Below are 22,787 nucleotides of genomic sequence, written 5' to 3'. Positions count from 1 at the left end.
TGACGATATCTTTTTCAAGTTATCTTGGAATTTCTCAAACAGAGGGGGTGGCTGGAAGCCCTTTAACCCTACTGATGATGAGTCAGTTCTCCTGAAGGCTTTCGGGTCTCAACCCTACACCTCTTGGGTGTCTCTGCCTTTTGATGAGCTGATGGAACTCATCTCTCGAAAGACGTGGGAGTCCCCAGATACCATGGAACCTGTCCCTTGGAGGCCTAACAAATTTATGACACCCCCCCCCCCCCCCCCAGGACAAGGCTTTCCTAACTAAAGGAGTACCCGTTGATGTTATGGTGGTGACGGCGGCGGCAGCCGCCAAGAAGGAGTTGTCAAGAGACCTCTACATCTATTCATCCTCCTAACAGGAATTCTAGGATCATGGACAGGTATGGTAAGCGCATGTTTAGTTCAGCGGCTTTTGCTCTTTGATCCCTGAACTATCTCACGCATTTTACTAGACTGCACAAAGATCTCCTTAAAGAGCTGGGAGATACTCTACAGGGTGCATTAGTTGCAGGGGTTTCAGATGAAGTAACTTCCAAGTTTGCTACCCTAAATTCCCTTGTAAACTCTTCCATGCATCTGATTTCATATGCAGCTAATGAAACGAGCAGGGCAGCGGGTACAGGACTTGCTCTTAGGAGACATTCCTGGATGCGCTTATGTTCCTTTGCAGAGCCCTTTAAGTCATCCTTTGTGAACACCCCTTTTGATGGTTCATCCCTTTTTGGACCCAAAATGAAGGAAACGCTTACCAGGAGTGAGCAGGATGGAAAGACACTGCCGTCGGAGTCTGTTTTTCCACCCCTACCAGACCTTACTCCAAAGGTCAGAGAGGAAGGAAGATGTGAATCCGTAAAACTCAAGGAGCTTTCCAGGACACTTGTAGTGAACCCCCCAGAGGCAGGGGGGAGGGTAATAATGGAAGATGCCGTCTACGCAGTAGAGGGGTTCCGCAGAATCAGGGCAACAGAGATCAGTTCTTTGGAAAGCCCCATCAACGATGCTGAAAGGAGGCCCATCTGTCCATCTCTGGAGGCAGTCCGGGGATGTTTATCTTTGTACCCAGATGCCTGGCAAAACATAACAAAAGATCACTGGGTGCAAAGCATAATATCCAGAGGATACTCCATTCACTTTGCCACCCCACCACCCCTTGTAAGAAAAATCCCGGACATCCCACCCAGTCACAGGGAACAAGCAACCATAGAGATTCAAAGGTTGCTAGGAAAAAGAGTCATCCAGCTAGTCCCGGCAGACCAGAGAGGATCTGGAACTTACTCAAGGTTCTCTTTAGTTCCAAAGAAAACAGGGGACTGGAGACCCATTTTGGACCTCTGCAGACTAAACAAATCTGTCAAAAAGACAAAGTTTCGGATGGTTACGCTACAGTCGATACTACCCTTTCTCGGGAAAGATGACTGAATGTGCTCGATAAATCTCCAGGATGCATACTACTACATCAAAATGGCCAGGCCATCCAGAGATCATCTGTTCTTTCGACTGGGGGCCAGTCACTACCAGTTTCGAGCTCTGCCATTTGGTCTCACTACAGCCTCCAGAGTGTTCACCAAATGCATGACGGTAGTCACGGCTCACCTGAGATGTTTAGGTTTCCAGGTGTTTCCATACCTAGACAACTGGCTCCTCACCGCCACCACCAGGCATCAACTCATACTAACAAGGGACACAACCTTAAACCTCTGCATTCAGTTGGGGATTACCATAAACTCAGAAAAGTCTGCCTTATCGCCATCCAAGCATGCCATTTTTATAGGAGCAGCTATAGATACCTTTGCCATGACCATAAAACTTCCACCAGAAAGGATTTGTGTTCTACAAAAACAGGTCCTGAATCTTCTATCAAAAAAAAAAGCCCCAGCTTCAATGGTGCTCAAATTATTGGGGACAATGGCAGCAGCACTCATTGCGATTCCTTTAGGTCGAATGCACATGCATATACTGCAATGGCTTCTGTTCACACAGTGGTCCTTTCAAGAACTTCCAATGTCTCATCAAATCCTGATAATGAATTCATGCAAGAACGACCTTCGCTGGTGGCTGACATCTCATCAGGTAACAATAGGTCACCCCTTTGTTCTACCCGCTCCCATTGCAACTATGACCATGGATGCCTCCCTGATAGGGTGGGGTGGCATTATCATGGAAGAACAGCCCAAGGCATGTGGAAACAACAGGAGGCTCACCTACATATCAATGTCCTAGAGATGAGAGTGGTACTTACATTTCAAGACTCTCTTTCTCTAAGGATTATTGCAATTAAGAAGGATAACATGTCAGTTGTTTAGTACATAAACAAAGAGGAACCAGATCTTACCCCCTGTGTCAAGAGGCCCTGAGAGTATGGCAGTGGGCAACTTCATCCAGCACTTTCTGATAGCACTGCACATCCTGGGAAGTCCAATGTGATAGCTGACAAATTGAGTAGAGCAATTCTATTGCCTCACGAGTGGTTCTTGAAACAAGAAGCGGTGGAAAGGATATTCTGCAGATGGGGCCAGCCTTGCTGCAACCTCTTTGCAACCCCAACCAACACAAAATGCAGCAGCTATTTTGCTCTAATCCCCCTCTACGGGAGATTCCCCAAGGGACGCAGTTGTACACAGTTGGCCCCTGGGTCTGCTGTATGCCTTTCCACCTTTTCCACAGTTTTACAGAAAGCAAAGACTTTGGGAAGGACCATTATTCTAATAGCCCCTTACTGGCATCATCAGATTTGGTTCCACTTTCTTCAGCCTCGTCTATTGGAAGAACCTTGGTTCTTGGACCCAGTTCCAGATCTTCTGACTCCTTCATCAGGGGCTCTTCATCCCCCACTTCACACCCTCAAACTGACAGCTTTGACTGCTCCAGTTCCCAGAATAGCCAGGTTTCAAATCTCTCAGCTGCAGCTCAGCACATTTTAATATCCTCCCATAAGTCATCTACCAGGAAGTTCTACCTTAATAAATGGAAAATATTTTCTATATGGGTATCTCAAAACAATATTGACCCATATCTAGCCTCAATTTCATCCATTTTAGAGTTTTTGACCAAACTTTTCAATGAAGGAGCAGCTGCTGCAGCCATTAAGGTTCAGTTAGCGGCAATCTCTAATTTTCACCTTGATGATCAGGGGTCTAATATCATGGCCCACAGACTCTCCAAAGCCTTTCTTAAGGGCATTGCTCATTTGAGACCCTCTATTCGGTCCCCAGGTACACTATGGAATCTAAATTTTGTTCTTTCTCGTATCATTTTACCCCCATTTGAACCAGACTCATCTTGTGACCTGAAATATCTATCATAGAAAATAATTTTTCTAGTAGCTATTACATCAGCTCAGAGGGTTTCAGAGTTACACGTGTTGTCCATTAAACCTCCATATTTAATATTCCATAATGACATAGTTTCACTTAGGACAAATTCATCCTTTTTACCTAAGGTTTGTTCAGAGACAAATCTCAGACTGTAGAATGACCTGTTTTTCCCTCCTAATTATACTAATAAGATGGAACATACGCTGCATAAGCTTGATGTCCACAGGCAGCTTCGATTCTATTTACACAGGACTAAGGACTAATCAGAACAGCTCTTTGTTTCATTTTCAGATTCAAAGAAAGGTGCTCCAGTGGTAAAAAAACATCTTGTCAAAATGGTTATCAGATTGCATCTAATTTACATACAGTTCTGTCCATTCACCATTACATAAAAAATAAAGGCCCATTCAACTAGAGCTGTTTCCACATCTTCAGCCTTTCTGGCCAAACTACCAAAAGATTTGATTTGTGCAGCAGTCACATGGTCTAGAACTCTCATACCTTTATCAATCATTACAAATTGGACAAGGCCTCCAGGGACAGGGCCTCCTTTGGTTCCACTGTCCCGAGGAATATACTCCTGTGAGCCACCTGAAAAAGATGGTGCTTGGGATGCTAACACATCAGTGAGAATGAAGCCGAAATAGAACAACTTCACATAAAGAAGTTGTGTACTCACCATAACGTTCCATGTGAGTTGTTCATCTCGCCTTCATTCTTACGTCCCACCCTCCAACCCCCTACCAGTGTCTTGTGGACTGAGAAGTTGAAACAAGTTTGGGTTGTCTTTAGTCCTTATCCAGTGTATCCTTGGATACTCATTTTTTGGGGAAGAACTTATCTAATCAGCTTAGTTGGCAGCAAACAAGATCTGAGGGAAGCACCAGTGCACCATGGGATAGGGAGTAGGCCACTAGATGGTTGAAGACCTCGGGCTTTAGCATCTGGCCAAGGATCGGCTTCGAACCCATCAGTGAGAATGAAGGCGAGATGAACAACTCACATGGAACGTATGGTGAGTACATAACTTCTTTTTTTGTCTGACTGCCTTCCCTATAAAGAAAAAAGTTAGAATTTTTTTACATGTCATACTGTACAGTTGACTGCAGTTCCACAGTAAAACAGTCACATGTCCTGTACAGTCTTTTCACATTGTTTTTTTTCACAGTGTAATTTTTTTATCCGCTGAATCTCTAGACAAAAAAAAAGTGAAAAGGTCTTGCAGAAAAGCCATGTAGCTATATTGACTTAAAAAAGTTAAAAGTTGTGTGCATTAAGAAGCCATGGTGTTGGAAAACTTGTATAGCCTCAAAAGATCATTTGCATATCTGTCGTGGGTCTCCTTCAAAGGAAGTTTAAGGCATTACACACCAAAGACTCCAGCTTGTAGGTACTTGCTAGGAAAATGATCCACAAGGATCATCAAAAATCTAGCCATACATTTCCAGTGTGTTTCTAGACCTAGAATTTTTACTGCAGTTAATCAAAGCCCTTTGTATTATGAGTTTGTATAACCTATGGGAAGGCAGACATTTTCATGTTACCACTGCCCATAAGGGACAAGAGTGCTAATCCAGGGGTGACTTTGTGGATTCCCATATACTCATCCAGATTACACTTGAGTAGAAGTGAGATGTACTTTGCTTTACATAGTGAGGAAGATGATTCCAGAGAAATAGTATTCTTTTTGAGACATATTTTTCCTTCCAGCATGTTTTATCTGAGTTGCAGAAGAGATTAAGATCTTTTGAGTGGATGTTTCTGCTGTTATAGTATATCTGAATCTGATATTTCTGCTTTTCTGCTATTATAGTATATAAAATCCTCCAAAGCTAGTTACGAAAATAAAATTGCCAAAGATTCCAAAGACAACCACAAGGCATTCTATAACTATGTCAAGAATCTAAATGGCAATGCTCAGATCTGCTCTGAGCTAAAACAGAATGGCATTAAATATACTGATCCCAAGGATATTGCCAATATCCTGGCAGATCGATTCAGTGCCAACTTCACCCCCCTCTGACCCCTAAACTGCCCATCTCAATACCAGAAGATTGCCAAATTCTGGGAATAACGGCCACACAGGTAAAAAACGCACTCTCCAAAGCTAAGAATACAACATCCATGGGACCAGATGACATCCCGGGCTGTGTACTACATGAACTAAAATATGAAATGGCACCTCACCTAAGTGTCATGTTTAATCATAGCCTCACCTCAGGTTTCGTGCCCACTGAGTGACGCAGAGCTACAGATGTCCTTCATGGATGCATCTGCAGTCATAACAAATGGGTTGTCCTGTCGTCAGGCAGCCCTTCGGTCGGCCGGATTCCAAAGTCTGGGTCCGGCTTCGGCTGATGTCGCACTTCACCCGACGTCATCTCTGCTGGTCTTCGGGTATAAAGGCATCAGCCGACGCCATTTTCCTCAGTCTTTCTTGCCGCGTGGCGCCCGAAGCAGAAGCTGTTTGCAAGTGCCGGTCGGTCAGATCCAGAGATTACTACTACCGAATACTACTTCGAAGACTTCTAAAAAGCTAAGTACCCCGTTGGGGACTCTTTCTTGCCTCAGCCGATGTCAGAAAAAGTCAATAACTGTTTAACTTGTGGGAAACAAATACCTCATAAAGATTTCCACTCTTACTGTCTGCCTTGCTTAGGCCCAGACCACGGCGTAGCAGCCTGTTCGGCCTGTGCTTCCTTCAACCGGCGAACGCTAAGGCGTCGGTCGGAGTTTGCTGAACAGTTTTTCGGCTCAGACTTTGCGTACATTATGCCGTCGGATCCTCCGACTACCCAAATTGTTAAAAAACGCAAGGAAAAAGACCGACACTCGCGGTCCGCGGTTTCGGCCGAAACCACGGTTAAGCAAGCCGAGTGTCTCGGTTTCGCCGAAACCGAAAACTGGTCAATCTTCAGCGAATCCATGACTACTACTGAGGCTCCCGCTACTTTACCTGAATCGGCCTCAGAAATTTTGCCTACAACTGTGGCTTCTAGTGAGTTATCAGACACCATCCCTTTGGATGTCTCTACCCCAGCACGTGGTGCTGCTAGACCCCCTGCAGCCATGTCTATCAAGGCCTTTGCCAGGTCTAAAGCAGCCAAATCTGCTAAGTCAGTGCCTGTTAAACCTCCCTCACACAGGCCCACTTCCAGTTCACAAATGCTTACTCTGGCAGAAGATTTAATATCCTTAATTAGGGGATCCCAATCTCACCCAGACAGGGCCTCTCAGCCCCCAGAAAAGAGACCTAGAACAAAGCCCCCCGAGCCAGTGTCCTCTGATGATTCTGCGGATGACTCCGACATTACAGAACAGCCAGAGGATCCTTTCTCCACTTATGAAGACTCTGATGCGGAAGAATCCATTCCAGCTGCCTCTCCACCAGAGGAATTTTCCTTTGGGGAAACCTTACATGCCATGAGAGAGCAATTCCAATGGCAGGGACAAGATTTCTCAGATTCAAGAAAAAGGCTTAGGACTTTTCTGCACTTACCACAACATAGGCCCTTAGCTATTCCTCCTATTTTGCCTGTTGTGGATGATGCATTTAATGATGTCTGCACTGCTCCTGATTCTTTACCTCCAGCCCCTGCCAAACCTGATAGAGTTTACAGGGTACCAGACACTCATCACCACCTATACAAGGCCCCACTGGCAGACCCTGAAACTATTTCCCAGGGGCCTAAGGCAGTAGCCTCGACCACAGCAAAAAACCCTACTCCTTCAGAAAGGGAAGCCAGGTCTTTAGACAGATGGGGTAAAAAAGTTTACACTTCTGCTACTCTCTCTGCTAGAGCTTTAAACTGTCAGTTTCACATGATCCAATACCAAGAGTTTATGCTTGATCAGTTAACTAAAAAACTAACCTCTGACGAATCTATAGATAAGAAATATGTATTAGAAATGGTGAATAACATACAACAGGTTAGTAACCATTCCTTAAAATGTGGCTATGATGCACTGGAGGCTTCATTTAGATCAGCCATGACTGGCACAGTGATAAGAAGACATGCATGGTTGAAAGAGCAGGTCTTACGGATCATGTTAAAGCTAAGCTATTAGATGCTCCTATGGATAAGGCCAGTTTATTTGGTACACCTGCCCAGGAGGTAATGAAGAAAATGGAAGAAAAGGCAAAATCTGTACAAACAGTTAAAGATTTCTTACAGGTTCAGCCCCAAGGTTTAGCAGGAACTGGCCTGCCAAAATTGGTCCTTTCCTGACTCCACAAGATCCCAAAGGGGCAGGAATAGACGCTCCAGAGGCAGAAATCAATCCAGAGGGGGTGCCTACAGAGGACGACAGTGGCAAGGTAATAACAGAGGCACAGACACGACCACTACCACTGCAACAGGACAATCACAGTGACTTGGCTCTAACTCCGCCTACCAGGGAGCAAATAGCAGCACCATTAGGTGGAAAGTTAGCCTTATTTTCGAAAAATTGGCACTATATCACAAAAGACAAGTGGATTTTGCAAACCATAGACCAAGGCTACCGCTTCCACTTCCACACCTTACCAGTCAAAAGAGGAATGCCAAACCTGCCTCCAAATCAAAAAATAGAAGCTCTACAACAGATAAGGCAATTAACAAAGATGAGAGCTGTGGAAAGAGTACCAATAACAGAACAGGGCAAAGGATTCTACTCCAGACTCTTCCTAGTACCAAGAAAAGAAAAAAGCTGGAGACCTATTCTCGACCTGTTCATCTTAAACACATACATCATTGTCCCAAAATTCAAAATGCTGACCCTACAGCAACTTCTTCCCATGCTGGGCAAGGAGTGTTGGCTGGCAACTCTAGATCTCAAGGAGGCATACCTGCACGTCCCCATTCGACCAAATTGCAGAAGATACCTCAGATTTCTTGCAGGATCAGAGCATTGTCAATTCTCAGCATTGCCCTTTGGCTTATCTACTGCGCCCAGAGTATTCACAAAATGCCTGGCATCAGTAATCGCCCACTCCAGACTACAGGGAATCCAAATTTATCCATACCTGGACGACTGCCTGCTACAAGCGGACAACAAAAGCAAGTTGACAACAGATTTACAAAGGGTCATTTACTTGCTACAAGCCCTGGGATACACAGTCAATTACCAAAAGTCAAGGCTGATACCATCCCAAACAAGAACATTATTGGGCGCGGAATTGGACACAGTAAAACAAATGGCATTCCTAACTGCAGAAAAACAAAAAATAACTCCCTCTTTACTTCTTGGCATTAACAAAACAGAACAAACTAACAGCAAGAAAAGTTCTGCAGGCCTTGGGCTTCATGGCATCATGCATAATCTTGGTCCCACACGCCAGACTGCATATGAGAAAACTACAGTGGTACCTAAAGAATTTATGGTCCCAACACAGGCACAGTCTAGAAGCAGAAATACCACTAATCCCATGCCTAAAACAGGAGTTCCTATGGTGGGCTCAAGCATGCCAGTCAAACCCAGGCCTACCCTTCCACAACTTTCGAAAAAGCCAAACCATCACAACACACGCCTCAGACCTAGGATGGGGGGCGCACATGCTGGACAAATGCGTACAAGGATTGTGGACTCAGGACCAGCTGCACCTGCACATAAACAAAAGAGAAATGCTGACAGTAAAACTGGCAATCCAAAAATTCAGACCATTCCTCAAAGAAGGACATTTGATGATAAGGACAGACAACACCACAGTCATGTGGTACATCAACAAGCAGGGAGGCACTCATTCATACCCCCTATGCAGAATGACTTTGGACCTTTGGAATCTGGCACTCAGCTACAACATCCAGTTACAGGCAATATTTGTACCGGGAAAGGAGAACACTCTAGCAGACATGTTAAGCAGAACCACCTCGGATGCTCACGAATGGATGCTACTCCCGGACATCTTCAAGACCATCATAAAGAAATGGGGAATGCCACAAATAGATCTATTCGCTTCCCCTCTCAATCACCAGCTCAAAAAATTCTGCACAAGGACATTCCACCCACTTGCATGGAAGGTGGATTCGCTCTCCTTCAGCTGGAAAGGTCTGACAGCATATGCATTTCCACCCCTTCCCTTGATACACAGGGTATTACTAAAAATCAAGGAGGAACGTCCAAGGATAATCCTGATAGCTCCGAACTGGCCAAGACAACACTGGTACCCATTGCTGAGGAGCATGTCTCGGGAGAAAATGTGGACAATACCCCTGATGCCTTTGATGTTAACTCAGAACAACTACAGCATCATGCATCCAAACCTAAAAACTTTGCAACTGACTGCCTGGAACATCACATAGCTGCAACTAATCCAGATCTTTCCCAAAGGGTTAAAGACATTATCCTTGAAGCCCGCAGACCTTCAACAAGAAGGAACTATGCAGGAAAATGGAAAAGGTTTGTCATTTGGAGTGCTGAAAGAGGAAAAGATGTGTCGAGTATAGATATTGCTAACATTCTGGAGTATTTGGCAGAGCTTCTACATACAGGCCTGTCCTATTCCTCCATCAAGATACATGCATCAGCTGTTTCAGCAGAATACAGCTTTGATCCACCTGTCTTTTCTCATCCTCTACTCAGGCAGTTCCTCAGAGGGATCAAGAATGTAAAACCTCCTAGGAAACCACCATTACCAGCATGGGACTTGAACTTTGTGCTAGAAAAGTTGACACTCCCTCCGTTTGAACCAGCAGCAACAGCAGATCTACAGCACCTGTCATGGAAAACTGCTTTCCTACTGGCAATTACCTCAGCAAGGAGGGTTTCTGAACTTCAGGCCTTAATGGCAGTACAACCCTTCCTAATCTTCCATCAAGATAGGGTGTCCATGAGAACTAATCCTACATTTATGCCTAAGGTGGTATCCAGAGTGTCTTTAAACCAGGCAATCCACCTACCTACCTTCTTCCCCAATCCACAAAACGGAGGGGAAAGAATGCTGCATACCTTGGATGTACATAGACAGCTACGCTACTACCTGGACAGAACCAAAAGTAACAGAAAAACTGACCAGCTTTTTGTAGCCTATGCAACAGGAAGGGAAGGAAAAGCAATTTCCAAACAGACAATCTCCAAATGGATAGGAAATTGCATACGATTCTGTTACTCCTACCATGGAAAACCAATTCCACAGAACATAAGGCCTCATTCTACAAGGGCTACAGCCACTACCACAGCTTTCTTACGAGGAGTGGCAACCAAGGACATTATTGAGGCGGCTACTTGGACCTCCGTGCATACATTTGCCAAGCATTATAATTTACCTCTGTATTCTAGATCCCGAGCAGGGTTTGCCACTGCTGTACTGCAAGGGATCCTAACCACACCATAATTTTTCTTCCTCCTCCCCTAGTTGGCTATGGTATTCTACCCATTTGTTATGACTGCAGATGCATCCATGAAGGACATAGTACAGTTTTGTACCTACCATAAATGTAGATGTCCGAACTGGATAGCATCTGCAGTCAGGATTACCCTCCCTCCTTCCCTCTGTGGTACTCCTAGGTATTTACCCTCCTAATAGCTAGCTGGGGGGGGGTCTCTTTTTGTGTTTTTGTTTGTTTATATGTACATACCTGCTTATTTTTTGTTTGCCTTCTATCCTTTTGGAAACATTGGCATTTATCCAAAATTTAGCCTTCCAAGAGGGCAACTGGCATCTGGGGCAAGAAACACTGAGGAAAATGGCGTCGGCTGATGCCTTTATACCCGAAGACCAGCAGAGATGACGTCGGGTGAAGTGCGACATCAGCCGAAGCCGGACCCAGACTTTGGAATCCGGCCGACCGAAGGGCTGCCTGACGACAGGACAACCCATTTGTTATGACTGCAGATGCTATCCAGTTCGGACATCTACATTTATGGTAGGTACAAAACTGTACTTTATCCCACTCCACAAGGGGGATCCACCTTGGATCCCACTCCACAAGGGGGGATCCACCTTGGATCCCGGAAACTACCGTCCCATCAGTCTGACGAGCCTTATCTGCAAGGCCATGGAGCGTATTATCATGGAACTTATAAACAAAGACATTGGCAACCTTCAAACACTGGACCCCACCCAGTTTGGGTTTGTGAAGGGCCGATCTTGTCTCCTGAACCTGATTGACTTCTTCGAATCAGTCTCCAGAGCCATGGACAAGGGTAAGGTGGTCTACACAGCCTATCTAGACCTCGCCAAGGCCTTTGACACCATCCCCCACTCTGGAATCATAGATAAACTTACTAAGCTGGGCATTAATCCCTACATCACCCAATGGGTTGCCAACTGGCTTACTGACAGAACCCACACTGTAAAAGTAGCTGACTCCAAATCCAGCTCCACACAAGTGACAAGTGGAGTACCTCAGGGTTCAGTCCTGGGACCGCTGTTGTTTGGCATCTACTTCTGTGAAGTATAGGCCAACACTAAGGGACTTTAGCTAACAAAGTTCGCAGATGACTGCAAACTGGGAGCCATTATCGAATCCCCAAATGATGTGGATACTCCACAAAAGGGCCTTACAGAAACAGATGCTTGGTGCCAGAGCCATGGGCTCAAGCTCAATGCCAAGAAATGTATAGTTATCCCCTTTGGGAAAAAACATGTACCCGTGAATTACCACATAGGTGGCAGTACACTAAACACCAAAAGTGTGATAAGAGACTTGGGGACACAGGTGGACAGTGGTCTCACCTTCGATAACCACATTGCCACAACAGTCAGGAAATCCTTCTATGTGGCACACCTCATCACTAGTGGCTTTTCATCCAGACAAAAGGAGGTCATTGTCCCACTGTACTCATCCCTCATTAGACCCATTTTAGAATACAGTGCCCCATTTGGTATGTACCTCTCAAGACATCTGCAACAACTGGAAGGCCACAGAAATACCTCACTAAAAGAATCACAGGCCTAAAGCAGATGCCCTACGCTGACCACCTTAAAAAACTCCAGCTATACTCTGTTGCATATCGTCTACTCAGAGGCGATCTGTGCTTAACATACAAGGCCATGTCAAACCCAGAGCTGTTGGACATGCTACACTTAAAGAAATCCCAATCCCTCAGAGCCACACGCTCCAGGGATCTAAACCTTGTCATCACATACACGTCAAGCAGAGTGCCTCTTTGACCCTCTTCAAAAGGAACCTTGACGATTGGAATGGAGGAAGGAAATTCACCCCGTGGATCACGTCAGTTGCCCTGCTAGACAGGGGTCCAGGGAAGTAAATAGTGTGTGAAGAAATAGCCAGGGAATTGTTATGGCTAGGCTTGTATAGGCCCTAGGGCTGATAGCCTAGTACCACCCTATGAAAGGATGGGGTCAGTAGAGGGTGTGTAAGCAGTGTAGAGATCACCCCTCTGTAGCTTGTAAGGATACTGAAGAGAGGGATGGGTCTTTGAGATGGTCAGTGCTGCTTTTGTGACTTAGCTTCTTGATTTTCTTAGTGAGAAAGCATTGTGGTCACTCGGGCCGTGTCCGGTTTTAGGGCAGAGACATACCTAAGTGGGCGTTATATTCATTGATTAGCCTAATGATAAAGCGTGATCACTTCCCTGGATCTAGATTCCATACCATTACTAATAAGCTGTGCAATGAAAAAAAGACTTACTACAGGGGATTCCTTGTGATCAAATGACAATTTGTTTTCCTTGGTTTTTCTTATTTCTACAGAAAAACAATAACAGGTTTTAAGCTTTTTGTATTTCACAGCTTTGTTGTTATTTACAATCCTTAATAATTGATTTTAGCTAGTTAGGTATTCTTCCATAGATCTGCATATAGTTAGGTGTAGTGGATAATGGAGATTGGAAAACTGGCATATATCTCGGGCAAGATTCTAGAAGATTTGCTCTCCATGTAAATGACTGCCCTGATTCTGAAAGACTTGTTCCTGGTGTGAGTCACTTAAGTGTAAGGCCATTCTATAAAGCAGGCTTAGGCCAGTGACCAGTTTCCAAAAGACTTGCTGTCGGTCTAAGCGAAGTTACTTACTCCGGTTCATTATGCTGGAATAAATCACTTAACACTGAAGAGCAAGTCTGTTGCACTGTTTCCACTCATATTTTAAGGATGGGGAAAGTGGCATAGACCTTGTTTTCATTTTTATTGTAAGAAGTTCGTAGATGTGTATTTAATACAAGTCAGTACTTACCATTCCCTCCTAAATGTATTGGTAATGCTGAGTTGACTTTGTCATTTTTGGTTATGTAATAAGTAAAATGCTTTATACCAGATTCTTTCCTTTCTTATCATATGGAAATCTCTCCTGTCTGTTCTTTAGAATCTGTACATATCACATCAGATGTTCCATGATTTGGAGGAAAAATGAAATTATGTTCAAAGTAAAATATGGCAGGTAGCCTCTAAAATACAAGCAGGCACATTGGCTTTGCCTTTGAATTTGTATCACACAAATAGTACTGTTCCTGCTGTGATAAAAGTAATTTTTCTTTATCTTTTTTTGATCAGGCATTTTACTTGTCTTTTCACACAGGAGCATGGCTTTAGCTTTAGTATGAAGGAATCTCGAACTTCAGAAAGTTTAGGAAATTCCTATATTCCAAATTTAAGAATTAAGGATGAACCTCAGGATGAAGAATATGAAAAAGCTATGGCCCCTCAAAGTGTTTTGGATAGAATTAAAGATGAACCTGAAAACCTAGAGGTAAAGTGAAGTATATTATCTGCTTATGTCTGTTACTGAGTGAATTATTTCAACTTCATTTTGATGCTACTATTTTATTGCTTTGAGAGCACAGATGCTTTATGGTGAATAGCAAGATGTTTATAAATTTCAGTCAGAAAGACCTTGCCATACACAGAAACATGTACAGACAGAAATAATCCATTATTAAGGCATTATAGAAGTTGAGCTCATTTACCATTGGGAAAAATAATGTGACAACACTCAGATTCTCAACTTCAAAATGATACAGATTTCTTTATTACTACACTTATGGCCCATGCTGTGACAAAGAGGGATGACACCCTTACTATGACACAAATTATCCTGATTTGAAAAGTGGCCCAGGTGCTAAAGAAGGTGGTGAGAGGGAAAAAAGTGACAAGGCACTGCCGGCTTACCTTTCCTTGGAGGAAAGGTAAGACTGTGTGCATGTCTGGAGCTTGTGTTCCTTGTGAGAATGTCTTGTGAAGAACACATACAAAAGTGTTTGTTTCAGGGGTGGACAGGGCTTTTTCAGGGGTTGCCTTGCCTGCAAAAATGAGTGAGACACCCTTAACTACTGACCATTGCGCACCATACTATTTGGCATGTGCAGTGGGAATGGCTAGTTTTTATATATATCTATCATCTATATATATATATATATATATATATATGTGTATATGTATACACACACATATATATAATAATATTTATCTGATATAAAAAATGCATTTGCACGTTTTTTGCGTTTGTATAAGCTCAGCAGATCCTGCCCAGGTGTCCTGCAGAGACCTACAATGCCAGAGAGACAAAAGGAGAGACTTTGGAGTGTTTAAGTACCATTTTTTTGTTGTTGTTGCTTATTGCTATTTCTGCCTAAACGCTCATTTTCTGGCGTTTACTGCTTCTCAGAATGCTCATTTTACACTGAAATTGCATATATTTGTGCCTGCACTTTAAAAAAGTCGGTTCTTGTTGTAAATTGTATTTTTTTAATTGTTACTGGCTTCCCACTCACGTGCGACAGTCATTACTGCACTATAAAAGGGATTTTGCATTTGTTTCTACTGATTTCTTGGGGGGGGGGGCTATTTTCCCACCTTACTAAGCTAGAAAAGTCCAGTTTCAGATACCTGCTGATACCTGGACTGTGTTTAAGCTTCTGTGTTGGCCATACCTTACTTGGGCAAAAAGGAAGTTTCTTTGTTCACCAGTGAGAGTGGAGACCTCTGAACAGCCTACCTGTCCTTGGAGGATTGGTTTCTGCCCAGAGACTGTAGATGATCTTCCAAAAATCCTACCCCTTCTGATAGAGATTCAAGAGCCTTAGACAGATGGGGTAAGAAGGTATACACTTCTGCTACTTTGGCCATTAGGGCTTTAAATTGCCAGTTTCTTATGTTAAAGTATCAGCAGCATGTTGCAGTCATCACATTTGGGGTATCTGCCTGCTGGTAACGCTCAGCCGGCCTGAATACCAGAGTCTTCTGATTTCTGTGTCGGATGCTGTCGCTTCCATGACATCAGGTCGTCAGGGGTATAAAACATGCAGACGATGCTATTACATCAGTCTTTCTTGCCGTGCGGTGCCCAAAGCAGAAGCAGTTCGCAAGTGCCGGTCGGCCGTATCCTGAAATTTTCGTTTTCGAGTTTCAAACCCAAAGTCTTCAAAAAAAGATAAGTACCCTGTTGGGGAATCCTTTTTCCTTGCTCTAACCGATATCAGAAAAAAATTAACAATTGTCTTGCCTGTGGAAAGCAAATACCTTATAGAGATTTTCATTCTTACTGCGTCACCTGTTTAGGCACAGACCATGACGTCCCTCGCTTTCAGTTTTGTGCCTTGTTCAACACCCGAACTATTCGTCGTCGGGCTATTTTTGTAGCCAGATACTTTCGTTCTCGATCTCCGTACTCCGAAATGGCTTCGATAAGCCATCCGACTACCGATCTTCCGAAAAAACCTAAGGAAAAAAGACAGAGACAGACCGCATAGGTCCAAAACTGCCAACGACACTTCTGTTAAGCTAGTCGCCAATCCTCCGGTACTCAGTGAGGCGCTTTCGCAGCCCCTATTACCCGCTACTACAGATTCGCAGGCCTCTACTGAGACCCATTCGTAGTCCTGTATGCCGTGAGATGCTTCTTCGACTATGGAACCTTTGGATGTCTCTACCTTGGATGGGTCCAGAGCTGCTGTGCAGGCACAGACTTCTGAAGGGTGTATTGAGGCCTACAGGCTTTCATATTAAACCGACGGCATCGTTTCCACCTAGAAATACCAAATTCCTCAGGCCTAAAACTCGCACTACGCCTACAAAACCGATGACCAAACTGCAGACTCAGGCCCATATGCCTCAAAAGCAAATGCTTAGAATGGCTGAAGACCTTATTACCTTAATTAGGGGAAGCCAGCCTTCCCCCTCTAAGAGACCTAGAACCGATTGTCTTTCTGATTTTTCTGACCAGGAATCTGATATCTCTGCTCTTTCTGATTACCAGAATTTGCCTTTATTTACTTATGAGGATTCTGATGCAGAGGATTCCATTCCCTCTGCTCTCCAGAAGATTTTTTTTTTGGTGAAACCTTGCATACCCTTAGGGAGCATTTCTGCTGGGAAAGCCAGGACTATTCCGAGTCCAAAAAGAGACTTAGGGAATTCTTACTCTTGCCTCAACACAGGCTTCTTAGCTTATCCCTCCTGTTCTGGGTATTGTATATGATGTTTTCTTGGAGTCTAGCCTTACCCCAGACACTTTACCTCCAGTTCCCAGAAAACATGACTGGTACTGCAGAGTACCTGACTCTCGCAAGTTCCTCTTCAATAATCCTACTGCAGATCCAGAGACCTTTTCCCAAGGACCAAAAGGCATTAAGGCTACTGCTGCCAAAAATCCTACCCCTTCTGATAGAGATTCAAGAGCCTTAGACAGATGGGGTAAGAAGGTATACACTTCTGCTACTTTGGCCATTAGGGCTTTAAATTGCCAGTTTCATATGTTAAAGTATCAGCAGCATGTTATGGGACTACTTAAACAGAAAATGATGTTGATTCCTGACTGTACTGAACACAAAGACTTGCAAGATTTAATGCATTCTGCAGAACAAATTGGTAAACATACCTTGCAATTCAGTTTTGACACTTTAGAAGCATCTTGCAGGGCTGCTGTCACTGGGTCTGTACTTTTAGAAGGCATGCTTGGCTTAAGGAACAAAACTTGCCAGATCATGTTAAAGCTAAATTACTGGATGCACCCTTAAACCAGGACCGCCTTTTTGTCAACAAAGCAGAAGAAGTTCTCAAAAGGATGGAGGAAAAAGCTAAATCTATACAAACTGTTAAATATTTCCTACAAGTACGGCCTCCCAGAGTCAGTAGACATTGGCCTTCAAAAAACTGGCCCTTTCCAGTCCCTTTCAGGGCCTTTCAGGCCTTCTCCGTCCAAACCCAGGAACAGCAGACCACCAAGACTTCAGTCTCAGGCTATTCACAGATCTAAGCAGTGGGGGGGCTCCCATTTCCAAAGCAGGGAGTAGTAAGCCACCCCCTACGGAAAAATGGCACAATGACTTAATCTTAACCCTTCCAAGCTCTGCTCAACTACTTGCTTCCTTAGGAGGAAAGCTCGCCTGCATGCAAAAAACTGGGAACCCATTACCCAAGACAAATGGGTTTTGAACATAGTTTCCCGAGGATACAGATTCCACTTCCACACACTGCTAACCCCAAATGGTTGGCCAGACCTCCACCCAAATTAGTGGGCGAAGGCCCAATAGCAGGTTCTTTCTCTTCTCAGTATCAGAGCTATTCAACCTGTCCCAGCAGAACAATGGGGGCAAGGTTTTTATTCAAGACTTTTTCTGGTACCCAGAAAAGAAAACTCCTGGTGTCCTATCCTGGACCTCGCTATTCTCAACACTTTACTGATGGTTCCAAAATTCAAAATGCTAACTCTTCAACAGCTTCTTCCTATACTAGCCAAGGATGCCTGGCTGGCAACCCTAGTCTTAAAGGAAGCTTACCTGCACATCCTAATAAGAGAGTCCTGCAGACAATACATACGTTTCAGGGCAGGCTCCATGCATTTTCAGTTCTCTGCACTTTCCTTTGGCTTATCTACTGCGCCCAGGGTGTTAACAAAGTTTATAGCTCCAGCCTTTGCATTTTGCAGGCAGAGAAGTCTTCAGATTTACCCATACTTGGACTATTGTCTGATTCAGGCAGAAAGCCAGGACTTGCTATTACAACACCTGGCATTTGTAAAAAAAAATAACTTCTAACCTCACTGGGGGGTACACCATCAACTAAAAGAAATCTCACCTAGTACCCTGCCAACAGGTTGTATTCCTGGGGGCAAGCTTGAACACAACTTCCCAGATCGCATTCCTTACTCCAGAGAAACAAGTTTATTTGACAACCTACTTCAAACTATTGGCCACAAAAATCCAGCTGTCTGCAAGGAAAATACTGCAAGCTCTGGGGTTCATGACCTCTTGCATTCTGCTAATTCCGTATGCAAGACTGCATATGAGGAAACTCCAGTGGTATCTAAAAAGTCTATGGTGTCAACATTCCCAGGACCTGGAAACAATGATTCCTATCATTCCTTGTCTAAGGACAGAGTTCATTTGGTGGGCAGAGGCCTGCTACCACAACAAGGGACTCCCTTTCACTCTACCCCTCTACCTCCTGCCACCCAAACCCTAACAACAGACATGTCAGACTATGCATGGGGGGCTCACATGGCAGGGCAGTGCATTCAGGGAAAATGGAACCTGAGACAGATGCACCTGCATATCAATCAAAAAGAAATGTTAGCTGTACAGAGTGCTTTGACAGCCTTCAAAGACCTTATTCTTCCAGGACAACTATTGGTAAAGACAGACAATACCACAGTTATGTGGTACATAAACAAGCAGGGGGGAACCCACTCCTACCCTCTCTGCAATCTAGCCATGGCTCTGTGGAACACAGCCTTGATCTACCAAGTGCACCTACAAGCTCAATTCCTGCCAGGCAAACTAAATTCACTGGCAGACGACTTAAGCAGAAATCTCATGGACACACATGAATGGAAACTAGAACCCAAGGTATTCAACCTCTTGAGGAACAAATGGGGGACTCCAGAGGTAGACCTGTTTGCCTCCCCTCAGAACTACCAGTTGAACAAATTCTGCACCAGATCTCCCCACAGTCAAGCTTGGAAAGTGGATGCCCTGTCCTTTACGTGGGAAAGCCTCTCGGTTTATGCCTTTCCCCCTCTGCCTCTCCTTTAGAAAGTTCTACTAAAGATCAAACAGGACAAGCCAAGAACAATACTGATTGCACCAGACTGGCCACGCCAGCACTGGTACCCCCTCTTGCGCAGTATGACACTGGCACAACCATGGCACCTGCCAAAGACCCCTTCCCTGCTGTCACAGCAGACGGACCAGATTCTGCACCCTCAGCTTCAATCTCTGAACCTTGCAGCCTGACTAATTCCATGAGCCCTCCTCTAGCTTCCCTCAGTAAGCAGGTGCTGGATGTCATTCTGGAGGCAAGGAAGCCTAGTACAATAAAGTCCTGTGCTGAAAAGTGGAAAGGATACTATTCCTGGAGCCAGGCTCAGGGGATGGGCACAACTGTGCCCAGCTTACCTCATATTCTAGAGTACTTAACAGAAATGCTCCACAAGGGCCTATCCTTCTCGTCAATTAAGATTCATGCCTCCGCCATTTCAGCACATTATAATACTGCGCCAACTCTTCTCTCACCCCTTGCTAAACAATTCCTTAGAGGGACCAAAAATTTAAGACCCCCAGGAGAGCTCCCACGCCAGCCTGGGACCTTAACTTTGTATTGGAAAAGCTCACTCCCCCCCCCCCCCCCTTTGAGCCAGCTGCAACAGCAGAGTTGAAATTCCTTTCTTGGAAAACATCCTTACTTCTAGCCAACACTTCAGCAAGAAGAGTGTCTGAATTACAGGCCCTCATGGCAGTGGAACCCTTCATTATCTTCAATGCGGACAGGGTTTCCCTCAGGACTAATCCTTCCTTTATGCCCAAGGTGGTGTCTCGTGTGGCCCTAAACCAGTCCATTCATTTGCCTTCTTTTTCCCTAATCCACAAAACAAAGGGGAACGGATACTGCACTCTCTGGACGTGCGCAGACAACTTGGATTCTATTTGGACAGGACTAAGCATATTAGAAAATCTGAGCAGCTGCTAGTTGGCTTTGCTGCAGGGGCAGAGGGGAAGGCCATTTCTCAAAGCAAACCATTTCCAAATGGATAGCACATTGCATTAATTTCTGCTACAAGCACCATGGAAAACCTGCCCCACAGAGGATAAGATCACATTCCACCAGGGCTGCATCTACCTCTACAGCATTTCTCAGAGGAGTCCCTACCAGGGACATCCTGGAAGCTGCTACCTGGAGCTCTGTATATACCGTCACCAAGCATTACTACCTGCCTATCTTTTCTAAATACAGTGCTGGATTTGCTACAGCAGTCTTGCAGGGCTTAATAGCTGGCCCTAATACTCTTTAACTACCTCCTCCCTTCCTTAGCTTTGGGAATCAACCCAAATGTGATGACTGCAACAGTGAAACACGAAGAACATAGTACAGTTGTGTACACTTACCATAAATGTAGATGTTAGAGTGTATTCACTGTTGCAGTCCTGATTACCCTCCCTCCAGCCCTCTTACTTCTCTTGGCTCTAACTTTCCTTCTTATTTGGTATATACTTTTTCATGTGTATTTGCTTTTTGATGGGGGTGTACCATACCATAATTGCTTCCTATTGTGGGGCACCTGACATCTGGGGCAAGAAAAACTGATGTAATGGCGTCGGCTGCATGTTTTATACCCCTGACGACCTGATGTCATGGAAGAAGCGACAGCATCCGATGCAGAAATCCGAAGACTCTGGTATTCAGGCCAGCTGAGGGCTACCCTTAGGTAGGTAACCAAATGTGATGACTGCAACAGTGATTACCCTCGAACATCTACATTTATGGTAAGTGTACACAGCTGTACTTTTTATTGGCCATTTTGGGCTAATTTCTATCTCTTTAATCTTTTTGATATAAAAACCGCATTTGCACAGTTTTTGCATTTGTATAAACTCAGTAGATCCTGCCCAGATGTCCTGCAGAGACCTACAATGCCAGAGAGACAAAAGGAGAGACTTTGGAGTGTTTAAGTACCATTTTTTTGTTTTTTCTTGTTGCTTATTGCTATTTCCGCCTAAACGCTCATTTTCCTTGTGTTTATTGCTTCTCAGAATGCTCATTTTACACTGAAATTGCATTTATTTGTGCCTGCACTTTAAAAAAGTCGTTTCTTGTTGTAAATTGTATTTTTTAATTGTTACTGGCTTCCCACTCGCATGCGACAATCATTACTGCACTATAAAAGTGTTTTTGAAATTTTTCTACTGTTTTCTTGAAAGAAAAAAAAATCTTGCTATTTTCCCGCCTTACTAAGCTAGAAAAGTCCAGTTTCAGATACCTGCTGATACCTGGACTGTGTTTAAGCTTCTGTGTTGGCCATACCTTACTTGGCAAAAAGGAAGTTTCTTTGTTCACCAGTGAGAATGGGGAGTGAGAGTGGGGAGCTCTGTACAGCCTACCTGTTCTTGGAGGAGTGGTTTCTGCCCGGAAACTGTAGTTTTATTGGCCATTTTGGGCTAATTTCTCTCTCTCTAATCTTTCTGATATAAAACCCACATTTGTGCGGTTTTGCGCATAGCGCAGTGGCGGTTAGCTAGGGTTAAACTATCCTCAGCTCCACAGAGTCTGCTCTTCAGTTTTTCCCTTGGTACTTGCCAGTCCATCCGTTTTAGCACTGAAATCAGAGCTTTCCGACTAGCACTTGGCGCAATAAGAGTCAGAAGCACTAATAAACTATAGTACTCAGTCCTCAAGTGTAGTTTGTAGGGAACAATCCAATTACTCTCCCCTATCAGGCAAATAAGAATAAGTTCCTTAACCCATTCAGGCATGTCCAAGAGTCAGCTCTCAGTGTGTTCTCCTGTGCACCTGATGTATTCGGACATCCTGAGGCAATGTCACAACTGCCTCATGTACACAGACAACCCTCTCCTCCTACCACATGACACCAAAATCTGCAAGAAATGCACTTACATAGCTAGACTTGAGGCAAAGCTCTCTCCAATCATGACTGGAATTGACAGTCAAGAGAAGGTGGTATCAACCTGCAACACACCACTTACTACACATAGACCCACCACACATGCAACTGCAAACCCCACACATAGAGACATAAAGACATATTCGGAGGCTCTAAATAAAAATCTGCGGAAACAACAGAGACCTCCAAGGTAGACATGCAAGCAACCTACACCCACCAACACACCGCAATCATTACATAGCCACCATAACCAGTGTACAGCACAACCACAGACCTTAAGGCAAAACACCTTACCAAACACACTTGTAATAGGTGACTCCATAGTTAGGCATACCGATGTCCCACTCATCAGGCTGGACAAAGAGAAGGTCACTGTCAGTTGCTTGTCTGGCGCCAGAATCCGCCACATTACCCACACACTCAGGTCACTCCACAAGTACAAATACGACTCTGTCATTGTCTATGTTGGTGTGAATGACCTGAGACGTATCTCCTTGGACTACATGAAAAGAGACCTAGAGGAACTCTCTGATTATGTAATCAAAGCAGGTATGACCCTAGCCCTGAATAGCATCTTACCCTCACCCAAGAATGATACCTCAGTACAAGGAAAAAATTATAAATTTCAACAATTGGCTAAGTTTTTGGTGTCATTTCAAAGGGGATCCAGTACCTGTCTGCCTGGGATAAC

At 44.3% G+C, this 22,787-nt stretch overlaps 1 protein-coding gene across 9 annotated transcripts in view; it reads left to right on the top strand.

Moving 5' to 3' along the window:
- The window catches only part of ZMYM4 (zinc finger MYM-type containing 4), a 3,261,850-nt gene that overhangs the window by 859,450 nt on the left and 2,379,613 nt on the right, over positions 1-22,787 (top strand). For all 9 annotated transcript variants that reach the window (XM_044059341.1, XM_044059348.1, XM_044059366.1 and 6 more), the window contains one exon: positions 13,781-13,951. In XM_044059341.1, the coding sequence (XP_043915276.1) occupies positions 13,781-13,951 (171 nt within the window). The remainder of the gene's footprint in view (positions 1-13,780; positions 13,952-22,787) is intronic.

This window comes from Protopterus annectens, chromosome 1.part2, assembly GCF_019279795.1.
Source record: "Protopterus annectens isolate FY-2018-M chromosome 1.part2, PAN1.0, whole genome shotgun sequence".
Taxonomy (NCBI): Eukaryota; Metazoa; Chordata; order Ceratodontiformes; family Protopteridae; genus Protopterus; species Protopterus annectens.
The sequence above is the reverse complement of the archived record's forward strand: the minus strand, read 5'-3'. Positions and strand labels throughout refer to the sequence as shown.